This window comes from Crotalus tigris, unplaced genomic scaffold (genome assembly GCF_016545835.1).
Source record: "Crotalus tigris isolate CLP2741 ecotype Arizona unplaced genomic scaffold, ASM1654583v1 scf7180000018484.1034840, whole genome shotgun sequence".
NCBI classification, from domain to species: domain Eukaryota; kingdom Metazoa; phylum Chordata; class Lepidosauria; order Squamata; family Viperidae; genus Crotalus; species Crotalus tigris.
In genome coordinates, this window is record NW_024097032.1 from 657,429 (window position 1) to 676,755 (window position 19,327).

General features: G+C 34.9%; 1 protein-coding gene across 7 annotated transcripts in view; it reads right to left on the minus strand.

Annotated features, from left to right (window-relative positions):
• Positions 1-19,327, minus strand: part of LHFPL2 (LHFPL tetraspan subfamily member 2) — an 89,832-nt gene that overhangs the window by 13,234 nt on the left and 57,271 nt on the right. For all 7 annotated transcript variants that reach the window (XM_039352820.1, XM_039352822.1, XM_039352826.1 and 4 more), the window contains one exon: positions 3,188-3,939. In XM_039352820.1, coding sequence (XP_039208754.1) covers positions 3,188-3,617 — 430 coding nt within the window. In that variant the 5' untranslated portion in view covers positions 3,618-3,939. The remainder of the gene's footprint in view (positions 1-3,187; positions 3,940-19,327) is intronic.

The window sequence follows — 19,327 nt, forward strand, 5'->3', positions numbered from 1 at the left end:
GTGGTACAGCAGAGATGCTTCTACTTCCCTGTGATGTTTAAGAGATTCACTTTGTTCTTGTTTATTCTAACGGCTGCTCATGTTTATTGCACTGCATTCCTATTAGGTTGATTAATTTTACTTACACCTTTGCAAATTGCTCTGAAATCCAACTTAATGAAATACTTGAGAAATATTTTGAATAAATAAGACATTCCTGGGCCTGAAAAGATCTTCCCACTGTTTTTGAAAGCCCCAACAATGCTACCTGATGATATAGTGTGGATGTTGGTTGGCCTTGTGACTGCAAGCTATTAGTAGAGATAATCCTTGATTTAACAACCATTTGTTTAGTGACTATTCAAAGTTACAATGGGACTAAAAAAGTGACTTATGACCAGTTTTCATGCTTACGACCATTGCAATATCCCCATGGTCATATGATCAAAATTTGGGTGTTTGGCAACTGGCATGTATTTATGACAATTGCACTATCCAGGGGTCATGTGATCACAATTTGTAAACTTCCCAGATGTTGACAAGTCAATGGGGACAGTTGAGTTCGCTTAACATCATGATATATTTAACAACTGCAGTGGTTTGCTTAACAACCGTGGCAAAAAAAATCCTAAAATGGGACACAACTCACTTAACTGTCTTTCTTAGCAATAGAAATTCTCAATTCTTGTTGTAAGTCAAGGACTATGTGTATTGCCTTTCTGGTTGTTTATTCTCCTTAAATTGCAAACAACTTTTCACTTTTCCTGCTCTCATTTAGTCCTAATTCTATGTATAAAGAGTTGCCTGATACTGCAGAGTTAATGCCTCAAATATTTGTTTAATTTGGGTATTACAGTATTTCAATTTAGTTCCAGTATTTATGAAACATTTCTCTACCATTTGGCGTCTTTCCTGATTTCTTTGCTGCTTTTCTCAGGATCTCTGCAGCCATCTGAAGACATTTTCTCCTTTGAGGAGGAAACAGGCTTGAGTAGTCAAAGAAAAAATTTAGGAAGTAGGAAAGAAAATAATTGGGAGATCCTCTTTTTGAGGGATTGGTCTTCCTATGAAATTTTTTTTTTTTTTTGCAGAAGTAGATTCTGATGATTTTTTGGCCAATCACCTACTGGTGACTGTTTTTAAATGGTAGGACATAATTTGGCTAAGATTAAAGAAGTGGAAATTTCATAAAGCCATTCTCCCTCTCTTTAATAATTCAAACACGGCTATTTCCCATTGCCATGTGGGTCTTGTGTGATTATCAGTATTTCACAAAAGTAATCAAGCTGCCCTTTTGTATTCAGTTGAAAGATAAATGCCAAAAGCCACATACTGTGATATAAACCGGTTGCAGGTGAATGGAGTAATTGCATGGAGAGAGGTCTACAACACTATAGCTGATTTCTTACAATGCAGTAAAACCTAAACATAGGCTAGGAGTCATAGTAGTTGTATCATCTACCATTTTATATACAATAGATTGACTACATTATGAGTTAATGTGATGGCCCAGCTCACAGAATACAAAGACAACAAGTGGGTTCCGTCAATATACTGAGCTATAAATTTTCCAATTCTATTTCAGCCTAGTTTTTCACTGAAAAACCTCAGAAAAACAGAATTCATTAGCAATCTCTGTATAGATATAACACTAAACTTCAATGTAAATATGAGGAAATATTTTTACAATATTGACAATTTGAAACGTGCAAGCATCACAATTTAGCACACTACAACCTGTTGTTATATGTCATCAGCTAGACTTCAACAGTCACCCATTTACATTACCATTGGTCTGACTAAAGAATCACTGCAAGATTGCTGACATAATATAAGTTGCAAAGGAGCCAAATTTTAAAATTTCCATCTACAGACTGCTGTACTTTCAGATCCTATTGTGATTTCCACTAATGAATCTTTTTAAAATTACTATACAGCAATAGATTATTGTCTCTGATCCATGCCAGTTTGCAATTGTCTCCTAGAGCAGAGTTCTCCAAACTTTCCGGCTTTGTGGCCCAGCGGTGTGGAGGGAGGGATGATGGTTCTACTTGAGTAGTGGGCAAGTGTGCAAGTATACAGCTCCATTTGCACAAAAAATGGGCACATGTGCTCACCGCTTGCACTAATGGAGAGTGTGCACACACGCTTGCCTGTTGCTCATGTAAGTGGGCATGCGCGTACTCGCCTATGATTTCTGCAGTCTGGTTCCAAGCAGCTCAAGGCCCGGAAGTGGCCTATCCTAGAGACTGTACAAGAACCATGGTTTATCATTATGCGAATACTAAAGAGTCTAAAATTCATCCCCCTCCATCTCATTTCCTCCATCCCCGCCCACTCCTGAATGATTCATTCCATCTGTTTCTGGCCTGAGGCAAAATCATATTTATTATTTTGGTTAAACCAACTAAAATCATGGTGTAATTATACTAACTCTGCAATCAGGGCTTAGAAACAAAGAGAGTTCTTATATGTAAACCACAGCTGGCTGATTTAAATGTTCCAGCAAAGTATGAATTTATCAGAAAGTAGGGACGAAAACTATAGTGAAAAAGAAGGAACATATAAGTCTAAAGTTTCTTAAAGTTGGCAGCAAGTCATCCTACACCCTGACTTGCTCTGAGAAAAACAGGGAATGGGGTCCACAAAATTGAGGCAATTTAACTGAAGAACACCAATATATAAAAACGGACTTGTTTTTCTATTAATATTCCCTTCTTACAATGTTTCTTCTTCAGGATCTTGAGCAATCAGGAAATGTGCCCTCTTCCTTTTCCACTGATAAATCTGAATAAACATTCCTACCTGACTTTAAAAAAAAAAAGTAAAGTGTTTATGAGTTTAGGTTGACTTATGGTGACTTCATGACCATATGCATGTAGTTTTCTTGGCAGAAACACAGAAGTGACTGTCTTCTTCTGAAATATAATTTGCTATTTTGAAATAGTCTAAGCCCTGGGATTTCCTGGTGGCCTCCCATTTACGTACTCACCAGATCCAAGCCTGTCTTGCTTTTCAAGATAAGACAATTCTGGGCAGCTGGTGCCACTAGTTGAATCATCTTTAATTTGGAAACAGCAATAACATTTCTTTGAGTCAGTTAGCTATAACATGAGAAAAGGATTTACAAAAATAAAATCTAAATGTGAGTGTTCCAAATCCACTTATTACAAACATATGTAAGAGCTTCTCTTTTTGTCACACCTACCTGCAATTCCTTGTAGCAGCCCACAGACATTAAAAATACTTTTCTTCATAATACTCTGTACACACATCGTGAAAACAGAAACAAATGCAACTGCACAGAGTATCAAGATCCCCACAGCAAGAAAAATAGCAGTAGCTTGCCAAAACCCACTGGCAATCTCACTGAAGTTATCTGCATAGGGGCCACAAGATGTATCAGGCATGGAAGACTGGAAGTGCTCTATTCTGGTGCAACGTCCATAGATCCCCAAGGTTGGACGATAGGGTTCCACTGATCCTGACCTTCTGCTGTCTGTGTCCTGAAAACTTCCAGGCTGGGCCTTGCCAATCAGCCAATCCGCACTCATGAAGGCTATAAGCTCTGCAAATGCCACAACAATACTCAAAAGTGTCCACAACATTGAGCGACAAGTAACAATGACATGACACATATTGCTGTCCAGTGCTTGTGGCCACGTCAATTCAAAGACTAAAATCCCAAGTGGTTAAAAAGAAAAAAGAATTGGAATATAATATGTAATCCTTGTTTCTGTTTACTTATTCTTCAACTTCAAAAACTGAAGGCACTCTTTAAGGCGTTAGTCATGCAAGCAGTCTCGTCACTGACTCTAAACATTTTGTTTCTCTCTTCCTCTTCTTTGACTGCCGAGCTCTGAAGTGTGCACATCTGTGCTAATAGTCATACTGGCATATGACATTTCAACCCCTGTGTGGGAGTTTACAGAGGACGGCCTCTGGTTTGATAAGCCACACCTAAAGGAAAGAAAAGAAAGAAGGTATAGGAAGAGAGATTGTTAGAAGAATTAAAATAAACCCTTTGTTTCTGAGAAAACTCACTTTTGTTTTTTTTTTTTAGCTAAGATCTAAATCAGCATCTAATAGTTTTTACATCAGCTTGTCAAATACAATCAGCAGGAATCTTCTGCAATCTTTATCCACAATAGGGTTATTAATTTCCTGTGACCAATGCCTTACAGTATTGCTACACACTATAAAACTTTGCAGGGGTATGCTTTTAAGTTTCAAAGATATTCAGAGTACATTTATCCATTCAAATTTTCAACTAAAAAGTATACACTTAGTACCATTTGTGAGCATGGGTTTGGAGAAATAGGCCAGCGTCAGTTATGAATTATAACAGAGTCTATTACATAAAATGAACAACTTTCATGATTGTTTTATAGAGGAAATCAGCAAAATAAAATGAAATTTAAATGGCCTGAGTAATTTTAAAAAAACTTTCTCTAACCCTGGGAAAATGAAGAATCAACTACTCATACACTATGGTACTGATTGGGATAACTGGTCCTCTGATTGCCACCTATCTCCTCTCTAAAGGTGGCACTTCCCAGAGAAGGACCACTGAAACTTACCTTATTTGGGGCTGTGAGTACCCATGTACATTTTTATACGTATACTACTTTTTACTGAATACACAAAAAAAATCAAGACAAAAATTAAATATGAATGAAACTTCAGAATACTGACACATAAGAAAATACATCCAGAGTATGGGGAATCTGTTAGGAAAAACTTTAGTTAATATTGCTGAGGAAAGATGACCATGTTTCAATAAATTTATTTTTAAGTTTAGGGTTCCTCATAGCTTTTTGCTGTTCCATATTTTTGTTAAACATATATATATTATTTCATGAATGGAGAGTAGGCATCCTTGAGAAAGCCAGAGAACAATCTAGAAGCAGAAGATACAACTTTGCTAGTGAAGCAGGACTGGAACAGAGAAGCTTCCTTAAAGGTGGTCATGTGAAAACATCTATGAAATGGCTGGACGAAATTTTAAAAAAGTAAGCAATATATATAAAGCTACAGCATAGGTTAAAATTTATCACAAACTATATGGAAGAATCTTCATATAAAATTCATGTGCCAAGGTTTAAAGCATGGATGCACTGAGTTTCTGCAAGCCATTGTAAACTATCCAAACATGGCCACGCTAGCTGGAAATTCTGGAAGCTTCATTCGCATCAAATCCCAAAAACAGTAGGTTGGAGAAGTCATACAGGTGGATCCAAAGAGGACGTTCTTGTGTGGACACAAATTATTTTAATATTCCTTGATTAAAAGAAAATCATTTTTAGGGAGTTGATCATTATTTAATTTTCTAGATTTAAAATGGAAATAAAGAGACCACAACTTTTGGTTATTCTCAGACAGTCAGCAAAGAATTAGTACCGTTCACAACTTGACTTCTGGCAAAGAGGGGGAAAACAAGCAGCATGGCTGTCAGGCAGATCAACAGGCATGTGGTGCAAACACACCCTCTGTAAATAATAAAAGCTGGAAGATAACTTATAAAGTGCCAAAGCAGCAAATCCTCTCACCAGGTCAAATCTCTATAATAATTGGGAAGGAAGGAAAAATAGTAACTGTGTCTTTTAACTTCACCCATGGCCATAAAGGAGGTGAAGAATTTAACAGGCAGGAAGCAAAATAATTACCATGTTCAAAAGCAGACAGTATTATTTTGTTAGAACAAAAATACTTGTACGGTTATTGAAATGAGTTTTAAGAAGGTACAGGGAAAGAAGTATAAAGCAATAGAGCAAATGAAAATGAAAATCACAATACATACAGCTACCGTATATTCCAGCGTATAAGACGACTGGGCGTATAAGACGATCCCTGACTTTTGAGAAGATTTTCAGGGTTTAGAAAGTTGTCTTATATGCCGGAAAATACGGTAGTTAGAATCACAGATCTTCAGACAGAAGCAACGTTCATATTTATTTTACAAGGATGTGGAGTTCACTAGTATGATGAAAGGAAAAGCAATAAAAACCTGAGTCATTGTTCATGATATGAATAATAATTACTGTACCAATGCTGCAGAATAAATAAATAAAACTCAGATGCCTGTATAATTTATGTTTTGAGATTTACAAATTTAAATCCTTAGATATGATGCATTTATCACTGACTTGTTTTACAAATGTCAAAAGAGCTGAGTGGATATGGGTGTTAAGAACTGCATCCATCCTCCAGGATCAACATGCCATGCTCTAAGTCTAACTGAGCATTGACATAACACTTTCAGAAGGCAGTGGTCAGTTTGTCAGTACATTCCCATCATTCTCCTTAGAGATCACACAGAAGCAAATGAAAACTGCACCATCAGAAGACTTTTCTTTTTTTTATAAATTTTTATTTTTAACCAACAAAACAAAACAAAGCAAAACATAACACACATACACACACAATATATACTCCTCCTTTTTTTACAGCAATTACGTAACAGTAACCTAATATTTACATTTGTCCCTTATTCTTCTTTAAATATTTGTCCTTATAGCCCCATTATTTCTTATTTACATTTTTGTTCCTTCATGTTCTATTTCTTACTAAGAATAATTCATATTATTATTATTATACATTATTGTACACATATTTTCACTTTTGACCTTTCCATATTTATTCTCCTCTATTATTTCTAGTCTCCAACCAGACATACACCTTGTTCCATACTATATAATACTCTGTGTCTTCCTTTTCTTTTATCTCTTTTGTTAATTTGTCTATCTCAGCACAGTCCAGGATTTTTCTTATTACTTCTTCCTCTGATGGTATATTCTCATTTTTCCAGCACTGTGCATATGCTATTCTTGCCACCGTTATTATATGTAAAATTAAGTACCATATTTCTTTACTATATTTTCTATTTAAAATACCCAACAAAAAGATCTCTGGTTTCCAGTCTACAAGTTGGTCTATTATTTCTTGGATCCACTTTCTTATTGTAGACCAGTATTTTTTTGCAACTGGGCATGTCCACCATAGATGATAATATGTTCCATGTACTTTTTTACATTTCCAACATGTTGGTGAATTATTCTGGAACATCTTGGCAAGCTTTGCAGGTGGAAGATACCATCTATCAGAAGACTTTTCAATGGAACAGAACAAGTTCAAGCATTAAAATAATAAAGAGCAGAATCAAGATTAAAGAAGTAATATTTTCTATCTCTAAAGACATCATTAAAGATAAATCTCATTCTATTTTTAATGAAAAATGTTATCATATATAATAAAGTCATATCTCTCGTTAAGATTTTTAATTGATATATAAAATGTAAAAAAAAATAAAAAGCATCATTAACCTTTGCTTGTTTCAGTCTTGGTCTTTTTTTTATAGAAACAATCATTAGCATTCTTCATAAAAATAGATATTGTTCAATGTTCTGTGATCTTGAAAGTTTAAGAAACAATGTTCTAGAGGACATTTATTCAAAATCTGTGATTATTTTAAAATGCTCTCCCAATCCTACAAGCAACTAACTGGAATCCTGTTGGAACTGGCTGTCTATGTAACTGAGTCAGACTTTATCAAATGTCCATTCCAAAATGATCATGTGTCTAATCAATTCAGTTACTATTTTTTAAAAATTGACAAAATGATTGATTCATGATTCCACCGAAAGAATTAAGATTGGTTTATATCTCAGTGCACAATTCATATTAAAAAGAAATAACATGTTTCTTTGGTTACCTGTCTATAGTATAATGTCAACAGTATCAATTCAAAAGTACTGATGGCAATTATTGAGAAATGAGATCAAGTATAACTTTTGTAGACATACCATTTATTTCCTTTTGGAACAAATAGCAAATATTAAAATATACCAGTAATAACTACTTTTGCATTAATAAACATGAGCATGCTACAAATAAATCTATATATTAATAAAATATTAAGAATATTAAATTGAATCCAATAATGGGATTTTAGGGAGAAGTCTCTAAGAATTAGTAAACCCTCTTATTAATGCATCTCCTTAAAAATAAATCTGACTGAATTCAATAAGGACAGATAATTGAGTAGAGAATGGTAGTCGAATAGCAATAAACCCAGTTTTAGAACTAAAGCATATATCTCATCTGTCTGCCATATGCTGTGATGACAGCTAATTATTGTGCCTGTTTTCAATTTGTCCATAATTCATGGTAGGGCTTTACACTCACCACATCAGGACCTCTTATTTTCTACATCCTTCTCTTTATATTATATTGTAGCTTTTCATCTTTTTAAAAATAGACTGCTCTGAACATTTTTTTCTCTATATTATTATTTTTTTTTTAAAAAAATACCTATGCTGATTAAATTTATTATTCTATATAAATATTAGAGCACCCTGAAAATAAAATTGCATTTATTTTTAAACAAAATTGGGGTTAGGAAAATAATGCATTTTCAATCATCAATTTCATTAACATTCAAAGTTAAATTACAATAAAATCTGTGGGAGATAGGAGTCAGAAACAATTGATAAATGATAATACTTGTATAAAGTCGTTAAAACCTAGGCTTAATCATGTGTTACACAATAAATTTTGGATTGCTGTGGAATTACCTATATGTAATTGGTGGTAATTCCGTATCCCCATTTTAAAGAACAGTCCTCGATTTCTGTTGCTAAGTGAGACAGTTGTTAAATGAATTTTGCCCCACATTATAATTTTTTTGCTAGTTTTTAAGTGAATCACTGCAATTGTTAAGTTAGTAACATGGTTGTTAAGTGAATCTGCCTTCCCCATTTGCTTGTCAGAAGGTCAAGCAAAGAGGTGATCACATGACCCAGGACATATGTCAATTGTCATAAATATGAACCAGTTGCCAAGCATCTGAATTTTCATCATGTGACCATGGGGACACCGCACACTTGGTCATAAATGTGAAAAACGGTCATATGTCACTTTTTTCAGCGCCATTATAACTTCGAACAGTCAGTAAATGAGCAAGTCGAAGACTACCTATATTCATTTTAATTGGAGGATCAGATTGTTGATTAAAATTCTTGCTCTCCTAAGTTTGTACTTTGAGCATTCTTCCTTTCAGTTTGTATTATATGAATTCTACCATTCATAAGGAAAACACAGACCGTGTAATCTGAATCCTTACATCGAAAAGCATCTTGACATACTCAAGGATACTAGGTCCCAACATTCTTGAAGAACAAGGCTTTTGATTTTTGTATTTTGTACACAGATAAAATTATGTTTCTCAGTGTTTACCTCATTCTGATTTACATTTCTCAATTTAGAGTGGATAAAACAAATGGGTTGGCCACAAGAAGGGCAAGTTTCAAAAATTTGAACTGTTTTGGAATGTAAATGTCCCATTTCAAGCTCAAACTGTTGTTTAGCACTCAAAACAGATTAACACAATCATTCTGTAACTATTTTGAGTTTAAAAAAAGCTCTATTTTGAGCTCAAAATTCTCAATATAAAGCTCAGCAATCTTCCAAAATATCAAACACCCTGTTTTGAAAGCAAAACACACATGTCAAATGCAAAACAAATTACTTTTCAAATTTGAAACAGTTCAAATCGACATATTTTGTACACTCCTGAAAGGATACTCTTTCCTTTCTAAAGTGTCTCCATAGCTCCCAATTCCTGTAACACTTGTGAACTGGGATATAATGTACTCACAACATGCTTAGAAATAAAGACTGATAGGTATTATGGTGGCATTAGGATTAATTTGGAGCTGTGGTGGTGCAGTGGTTACAATGCAGTATTGCAGGCAAACTCTGCTCACAACCAGGAGTTTGATTCTGACCTGCTCAGCCTTCCATCCTTCCGAGGTTGGTAAAATGAAGATTCAGATTGTTGGGGGCAATATGATGACATTTGTAAATTGCTCACAGAGTGTTGTAAAGCACTATGGAGTGCTTTATAAGTCTAAGTGCTATTGATAAATGCTATTGCTATAAATTAGGAATAATTCTAACACAGCATGTGGCAAAATCTCATCATATAGGCAAATCTAATAAAGCAGACTACCCTAAGCAGGCATTTTCCAGATTCACTGCATACTCATTAAGGTCTATGGAAGCTGAAGTAGAAAACATCATCATAAGGACATTAAAGCTGCTGCTTCTAAAGATGATCTGGGATATAGAGAATCTGGAGTCAATTGTAAGAGCAGACTTTTCTCCCTTTCAAGCTTTTCAAAGAATATGCTTCTTATTTTGTTTGAACAAACACACGTCTGAAAGTGCAGTATCACCAGACTCCTAAAGTTCTTTCTACTTCAGCCACCCTTGTTTTGTCAACTAATAAATCATTTCTAGAAAAGTGTCTTTTGGCTCAATTTAAATAAACATCTGAAGTAAGGGCCACACAGAGAGCTAAAATGAAACCATTAGAAAAGAAGAAAGCAGCTGCAAACACAGTGAGATCTTTTCTTCTTATGTCCAGAACAGTCTGCAATGATACCATGCAGAGGCGTTTTTATATTTTTTGTTTACCAAACATAAGCTTAACATCTGATGACTCAATTGAGGAAGAGCTGTTAGACCCTTGGCATTCATTTCCTGAACTATTTTTTATTGTTAGATCTACCACATTCTAAGAATGCTTTGAGCAAATGAATAGCAGAAGAAGAGATTATTTGTATGGAGATTATTTTAAATTATTACCAATTAAAGCTACACACTTGAACTCACAGAAAGGATGTACATGAGTGAGTGGTAATTTTATTAGATTAAGCTCTTTGTTATGGGCGGTGGCTAATATGCTGTGCAAAAAGGTTACTAATGAAAATAAAATAAATCCTCATCCATAAGTTGTAGTTGAGATTACTGGCAGCATCTAAATATGTGTGAACAAGACAGTTTGTACAGTCATGGCAATCAGTGTAGGCTTGTTTTAACAGAAATCTTGCTCTATTTTCTATTTTTTCCCTCTCCTGCTTCTTATAGTTGTCCTCTCTCATACACCCTTTCTGCTTTCTTTTGATTACTTTGCTCCTTTATCTCTTTGCTCTTACGGTTTTTCTTCTCAGTCCTGGCTTTGTCCTATCTCACTTCCTGCACACTTGAATGATTTTGGCCCAGAATTTGCTCTCCTGGGAATTTTTTTACTCTTATCTTCAGTCCTGGATAACTAGCTAATGATAGTAGATAGGAATGCTTTTGATGAACTAGTTGCATCCATTCCTCAAAAAGACAGATCTTGTCACAGTCACTTACACATGACCTGTTTACATTCTGATTAGATTACAGTAGTGTGCCTTACTTTTCACTGCTGCCTTTGAAAAGATCTGGAAAGTCAACTGATATAAAATTATTTGTATTCTGAATCTGTTCTCAGGTCACATAATTTCTGATAATTTTACTGTGTCACATCCTTTTTTCAGGTATATTCAAAGTGTTATTTTCACCTCATAAAACACTGAAGATGTTGGCACTGATATATATAAAGGATCATTTACACCCATCTGAGTTTGTACCCATCTGAGTGTATGTGCATATTTGCAAGGAAACCTTTGCCATTTCCGGATGGGTAGCTCTATTTTGCAGCAAAATAAATAAATAAACATGTTGAAATTTATAGAACAGCACATGCATAAATACCTCTATTTCAATACCTGTTTCATCAGCTACATGCCATATAGGTGTATGTCTGCATAGATACAATATATCCAAGATTATATTCCATGGGTCTAATGAACTGTGAACACAGAAGTTTCTGAAGTAATAAATGTGTTAGTCACCAGAGGGATGGATGAGTACATAATAACTACAGTCTGTTGACTTTTTTATCCTGGGACATTCAGCTTTATCTTCCTTCTTTGCCTTAAAGTAACATATTAGTTAAATATTAGCAAGAGGCTCCCGGAACTAATCTGTGTGCTGGTTTAATACTGCTGATTTTGATGGATCCTTTCTGTTTTAAAACATCCTGGCTCTTTATTGTGGGAGCAGTGGACTTTGTTCTCAGCTGGAATGTATGAGGCTTTAAGCTCAATGCCCATGTTTAATACTGTATATGTAAAGAAGTCCTTTTCTTTTCTTCATGGTATTTATAATACATCCCAACCCCAAAGTACTCTGGGAAGTTAATAAGATAAAATTAAAACTCAGATAGGAACAATATAAACAACAGTAAATCAACCATTAATACATCAGCAGTATTTGTGATGGATTTTATGATCAACAAGACTAAAGGTGGTTGGAACCATAGTTACTTTTGTTTTCTAAAATTAAAACAATTTAATAAGACTGGCTAATCTTCTGAGGTAAGGCCTGTTAGGATCATGGAGTGTTTGGTCCACACTTTATTATCCTGACATGGATGGATTTATTTAGTATATTTATTAAAAATAAAATATATCTTTTCCCATATAATATAATACAGATAGATACTTCTTAAGCATTTTACCTATTGTAATTATTTGTTATTATAATATACATTGAAAACAAAATTTGGCTAGCATATTCAGTTTCTGAATGTTGATATTTACCAAGTTTCATTTGTCCAAGTACATATATGCAATATTAATTTGTAATAAATATGAATATGACTATTTTGTCTTTGCCATTGAGAAATCTACAGTAAAATACAAATTGTAGGAAAGTAGACAAAGCTAAGAATGTATAATGTGTAACTTCAAAGTTTCTAGCCCATAAAAATCAATTTTCTTTATACAAATGAAGAAAAATCTATTTTATTGGCTGTAAAATAGAAAGTCAACTACAAAATTGTTTTACTTGATAATATTAAACAATTTACTTTTATTTATTCTACAAGATGCAGAAACTATGTTACTACATAATGTTTTGGTAGCTCTGAGAAAAGATTTTGTGATTAAAAGATTTAAATAAATACTTATAAAGAAGCAACTGCACCTATACATTTCTGATTTTGGAGGTTCCAGTTGAGCCTTGGAAGATTGAAATGAGAGAACACTGAACATTAAAGCTTACAGGTTTCTTTCTTTTAAAAAATGAAGACACAAATCCATCCCCTGGATTATAATAAGTCTTACCAAAACAAAAGCTGAAAGAGAGATAGGAATGGCTGGACATCCAACTATTGAAGATTCAGCCATCAATTTTAAAATATAAAACTCCTAACTTTTAAATGTTTTATTAATATGGTCTGGGAATTATTTATCAAACAGATTCTCAGAGGGATCCAGAAAAAAGAAAAAGCAGGAGGCCGTTAAAACCAAAGTCAGTTTTTGAAGAGAGAAAACATAAATAAACAAGACACACAGAACAAGAAACAGCAGAAATTTTTCCTTTTCTTAGAAAGAAATGGAAAACCTGACACTCATAAAGAGTAATATCTTGAAAAGTTCCTCATAAATAAATGTATTGTCTAGGAAAGATATTCCCATAACGCTCTACCACATGATGGCAGTGTTACTTCAATAGAAATCCAACCCATGAAGACAGGCTATCCTGCACAGGACAGGTGCAACTTTACTGTCAACGGGCAACTTTAATGCAGGGGTGGGCAACTATGGCAATTTTACTTTCCATGCTGCCTCAGGAATTCTGGGACTTGAAGTTCACAGGTTGTAAAGTTGCCGTAGGTTGCCCACCCATGCTTCAATGTATCAGCTAATTCATCACCATGTACTGTCAACCTTTTGCTGTAGGCACCATAATCCTAGTGAACTACTGCAGTACTAATTTTACACTATTATGACATATGTGCAAGATAATTATTTATGTATTTATTGAATCAAAATTAAAGTGACTCTGCCAATACTAGAAAAATACTGCTAAAGGGGAAAATAGCACAGTGTAACAAAACTGAACAAAATTATAATGTATTTGATAACTTGACCATTCAAAGTTTCAGTGGCAGGAAATATGAAATATGAAATAATAAAAGAATAGAATCTATGAAAAATTACATCGCAGTTGGACCTAGGCCCAGGAAAATGAACATGGAACTGCAGAGATACTTCTCATAGAACTGACCAGCACCTTATCTAAAAGAGGCCAAACTTCCATGTTACTATCATTTCATTAGGTTATCACTGGAGAATAATCATCAGAGGATAAGATGCTTTTTCATGAGACATACATGCAAAGAAAAAAACCCCACATGTTGGCTTTCTAACATTCTAATGGGAAACAATTACTCAATTATTTAAGAAATTTGGACTCCAAACTGAATATAGGTGGTATGAATACCTATTCCTTTCAAATGTTTTTTTTAAAGTTCTCATTCAACCTTACTCAATTGTTCAACACATCAGGAACAAAGCAACAGAACAGCTTTGGTCTCCTGAGCTGCCTTGTCCCTTTTAACTCCTTTGTATACAAAGAAGAGTACTTTTACTTTAGAACAAATTGCAGTTCTATAACTCTGATTTTTTAAATTTGTAATTTCAGATACATGTTACTAGCAGACACCAAAATTTACTGTACACCTTCCCAAAATTGTTACTAGAGCAAAAATTCTATTCTCAGATGCAAAGGCTAGCCATGTCTCATTCATATTAACTTAGTTGTCACCAACTTGGTATCTTCTAAAGATGCCATTACTTTAGTGGCACTAGATTAGAAAACAGTGATGTAAACCATGGCTTATATTTCAAAAGATATGACAAAAATTAAGTATGCAATATACTAAATAAATTTTAAAATAATAATAATGTATAATAGTGGGAGTAATCACAGAAGACACAAGATACATCTATGACACTTATAGAAGAAGCTCTATTTTGTTGAAATAAAAATCAAGGTGAGTCATAACACAAAGGGCATAAAACCAAGTTGTTGGTATTAAATTTATTCTCTAATTCCCCAAGTCCCTTTATCATGTCTATGTTAATAATAATCTTCAATAACATATCTATCATGCATAGCCTTAAAAGATCTATGTAAAACAGCAAGGTTTTTTTTAATCCAATATATTTGGTAGTATTTATATGTTAGATCAAAATTCTATTTTAAATGCAAGTTTTCATTGAATTAGTCTGTATTATATTTCTTTTGTCTTTTAAAAATTATTTAGAAAAATCTATATTTAAAAACACCAATTTAATTTATTCTATTTACAGATCCCAATTCACAAATATACAAAAACACAAGAGCAATTCTCATCTCTGCTGAGATTTATATAAGCCAGGAAAAAGTCAAGCATTACATGAGATTTATAGATATTATATGGCCCTTAACTCATAAATTTATAACATAGTAAAGAACCAAAGTCTTCTGCAAATCAAACAAGGTCTGGAAAGAATTAGTTAAAAAAGCTCTAGTTTACTTGTTTCTCCATAGACTTAAGTCATAGTCATCCAAATCACACAACACTAGACATTGTGAGCACTAATTCCCTATTGTAATTATTAAAATCCACCATGAACTTTTTCCTCTGAAATTGTAATTTATTTTACAGATGTTTATGTTTTGTTTTGAAAGCCCGTAGAGTTTTATTCCACATCAAATTTAAATGGCATTCAAAACTGCTACACATGTGTTTAATTTTAGCTTTTTTGAAAAAAGTCCACATTCATATTACATGGATGCAAACTACATCACAGACCAGATAAGCAATGGGACTTCTATTGTGTAACAGTCCATTAGAAGTAAGAATCAAGGCAAAGGGAGGGAGTCTCCCCCCCTCAGTTTCACTGTAGGGAATAATAGGTATCTGAACTTCAAACCTTGTTTCTCTAGGTCAGGGTCTTCAAACTTGGCCCTTTTATGACTTGTGGACTTCAACTCTCAGAATTCCTCAGCCAGGCCCGCTGGCTGAGGAATTCTGGGAGCTGAAGTCCACAAGTCATAAAAGGGCCAAGTTTGAAGACCCTTGCTCTAGGTAAAAACATTAAATTAAATGATATTAAATTACAAATACTACAAAATCCATATCCTTAATCATTTTTTCAAGTTATTTGACAGATCAGCCAATGGAAAAGACAGTAGATTCTGTCTTTCCAAAATGCTATCCATTACATCACTGTTTTGGAGATTTTTTTTCTTCATTATCCAAAACCGCTTATTGGAAAGTCCTTTTTACCACTTATCAGGAAGTTCTTATTTAAAAGTCCCTGTTGTGATTTGTGTAATGGATTTGTATTGTTACCAAAAAAAGTCATTCTCTCAGCCCATCTGACCTCAGGTTTGTTGTGGGGAAACAGGAGGAAGGTGTGTTGGATATGTTTGCCAGCTTGATTTATACGTAAAAATAGTAGGGTTGAGATATAAATAAAACAAAAAACCTTTTTTTAACTCAATTTTGATTAATTTATTCAGGTTTGGCAAGTGTGCTACATTACCATCTGCTTTCTTTCTAGTAATCTATTCACAAAGCTCTTCCAACCGACTATTTGAGGACTGAAATGTATAAACCAGTACTTTTAAAACATAATACTGAATTTAATAGCACTGTCTTAACTGGCTATTCTGATATAATTGTTTTGATTTATCTGATTATATCACCCCTTCTCCTTAAACAGCCCTTCCTCCAAATGCTGAACTCTTCCATTCTGAAGGATTGCCCAGCTCAAAATAGTCAGCATCTCTTTAATTGCTAATTTGAACTTGAACCATTTCAGTATAAACCTCTTTATTATAGAGTGATAAAAGGTAAGTCTTGTTTATTTGAATTCCATCCTTATACCATTATCTATTTATGCATCTATTCCAAGGTTTATTTATTATATTTATCCCTTTTCTTTTCTTGCCACAGTTGAGAGCCTCTCACTAAGAATACAATGAAGCCAACAGGAAACCCATGGTACAAATGAATCAAAATACACAATCATAAAAAAGTAATATCATGAAAGATCATACAAACAATAAGAGAAAAAAGTGTCACTTCTATGCCTTTGGGAGTGAATATATTAAATTTAAACATATATATTCCTGGGACTAATGCTTATCTTTTACTCTTCTTTCTGATATAGTATTTGTTATCAAACTTCCCTTAGACTTCTATTTTAAGCTAAATATTCCAGGCTCCTTTAATCATTCCTCAATGGCTTGATTTCCAGAATCTGGAATGGACTTCCCCTGACTTTTCTAGCTTCTTTTAAAAGCATGGTGCTCCATATTGGATCAGCACTAGAAGTGTGATCTTATCAGTGAAGAGTATAATGAATTTATCTTTTTTGCTCTGGGCACTGTGGATGCAGCTAACAATTGCATTGGCGTTTTCAATTGCTGCATGACACTGCTTACTCATATTCAGTTCATTCAGCTCAAGGGTGTAGCCCAGTGGTGGCGAACTTATGGCACGTGTGCCAGAGGCGGCACACAGAGTCTGTGGGCAATACGCCATGCTCCGGAGATGCCAACCGTCCCTCTTCAACCAGCCACCCGCTAACTCAGCGAGGTTCCACATGGCTGGATGAAAACCAGCATGGTTGGTTTCCTTCCCCCCGTCCCATCCCTCCTCGCCTCGCATGCTCTTCTTTTCCTGGGAACAACCGACTGCATCACTTCCTCAACTGTCAGCTGGCTGTCCAGCTCAGAGGCGGCTTCTCTGAACTGCTGGCAGCGGGCTGTAGAGCCTCAGTATGCCGGTCGAAGGGCTGGCAGGCTGTGGCTGCTGACGGACACTGTTGGCCCCCCCCATGCGCTCACTGGCCTCTGTGTGTGAGGGCCGATGGTGTCAGGCAGCAGCCGCTCCTGCCCCTCCTTGCCCTGCGGCAATAACACTCCTGCCCTGCCTCGCCTAACCCCACAGGACGAGCCTCCTGCCCACTGCCCCACCTGTCAGAGACCCCCAGCCCTGCCCGACACCCACAGGTGTCCCTCCCCACAAGCAACATCGAGGTGACCATGCCCACCTTGGCCACACCCACCCATTTGCCATGACCAGCCACGCCCACCTGGCACCTGGCGATAAATAAGTGGGTTTTGGGTTGCAGTTTGGGCACTCAGTCTCTAAAAGGTTCGCCATCACTGGTGTAGCCCATTAGTATTTCTATATACTGTACTTATTTATACATTTGATTTTCCCCTCCGACCACTCATATGTAGGACATGTCACAATGGAAAGTCATACTGTTGGATCTGGTGTAATATTCAAGCCTATCAAAATCATTTGGAAATGAGATTTATTCCTTGAAGATAATTATTCAATTCCCCTAGATTGATATCATTTGCAAATCTGACAAGCAAACTGCATAGCTATTCATAGTTATCCTAGTTATTGTGTTACGAGGAAGAGATAATGGAATATATATGTAACATATATATGAATATATAATATGCCCTTGTTTTTTAAAAAAAATGGAAAAAAGGAATATCTATACAGAAACACACAAGAAATTCCACAAGAAGAAACTCATAGACTTGAACAGCAGACACTGAGCAATTCAACTTCTGACACAGCTCAATGCTATTTAGATAATCGATAAACCCACATCATCCAATGGCATTCATTTGTTTAAAGCTTATAGATCACTTCAGAATCAAACTCTACAAGGGAGCTTCCAATATATAAAAACAGTAACATACTGAAACATGATGAAGGTGAGGAGTGACAATACTACCGGCAAACAATCATACAAATAAGAATAATAAAAGCATATCAAGGTTTATAAAATTATGTGACATCAAGTTGTATTGTGTTCATGAAATGTACAAACCACATTAAACAGCTGTACTATTTTCAATATATATTCCAACTCAATGACCACCATCACAAGGAATGCAAACCTGGGGTTCAAAACACTTTTCATATAATCCTGTATGAAAAAAAATGGCAAATTGAAGGGGAAAAATTGACTTCTAAAATATGCTTTTAATTTTCCATTTCTTAATTTGTGCTTATAGGTTTCTGCTAAGCAGAAGGATAATCAGAAAATTAGTCCTATTAGAAGAACAATTTATAGGGAAAAAAGGACATAACAAAAACTTTAGAGGCAGGATTTGTTTTCATACTCTTAAGTAATTCTCATTGATAAGAATGAATACTAATCTTTTCACAGCACCAAGGGCCTCCTAATCTGAGAATTATTGCACAGACACAAGAAAGTGACTTGGAAACAAAACAAACCTTCTCTGTTACTAAGCTATTTTCTCAGCTTTCTGGCATTCATGAATTTCCGTACTCTGACTAATAATCCCCTCTTCTCTCTCCTTTCCTCCCACTCCTGCACCCGGGAATCCAACTGGAACAGTTTACTAACCTAAAACAAAAGTTACATTAGCAGAATGGGGGAACACAGTAAAGACTAATATTACAGTCATGGCATTTTCACTCTGTAAATGCAAAGGCTGTCTCATTACAACCACGTAATCCATACATTTGGGTGTATATATGATATAGAATTATGTGAAAAATTAAATTCATCCCACTGGCATTTTTCACGTTTTTATCCTATTTCAATACAGAGATATTTAATCTTCAACTCAACAATAT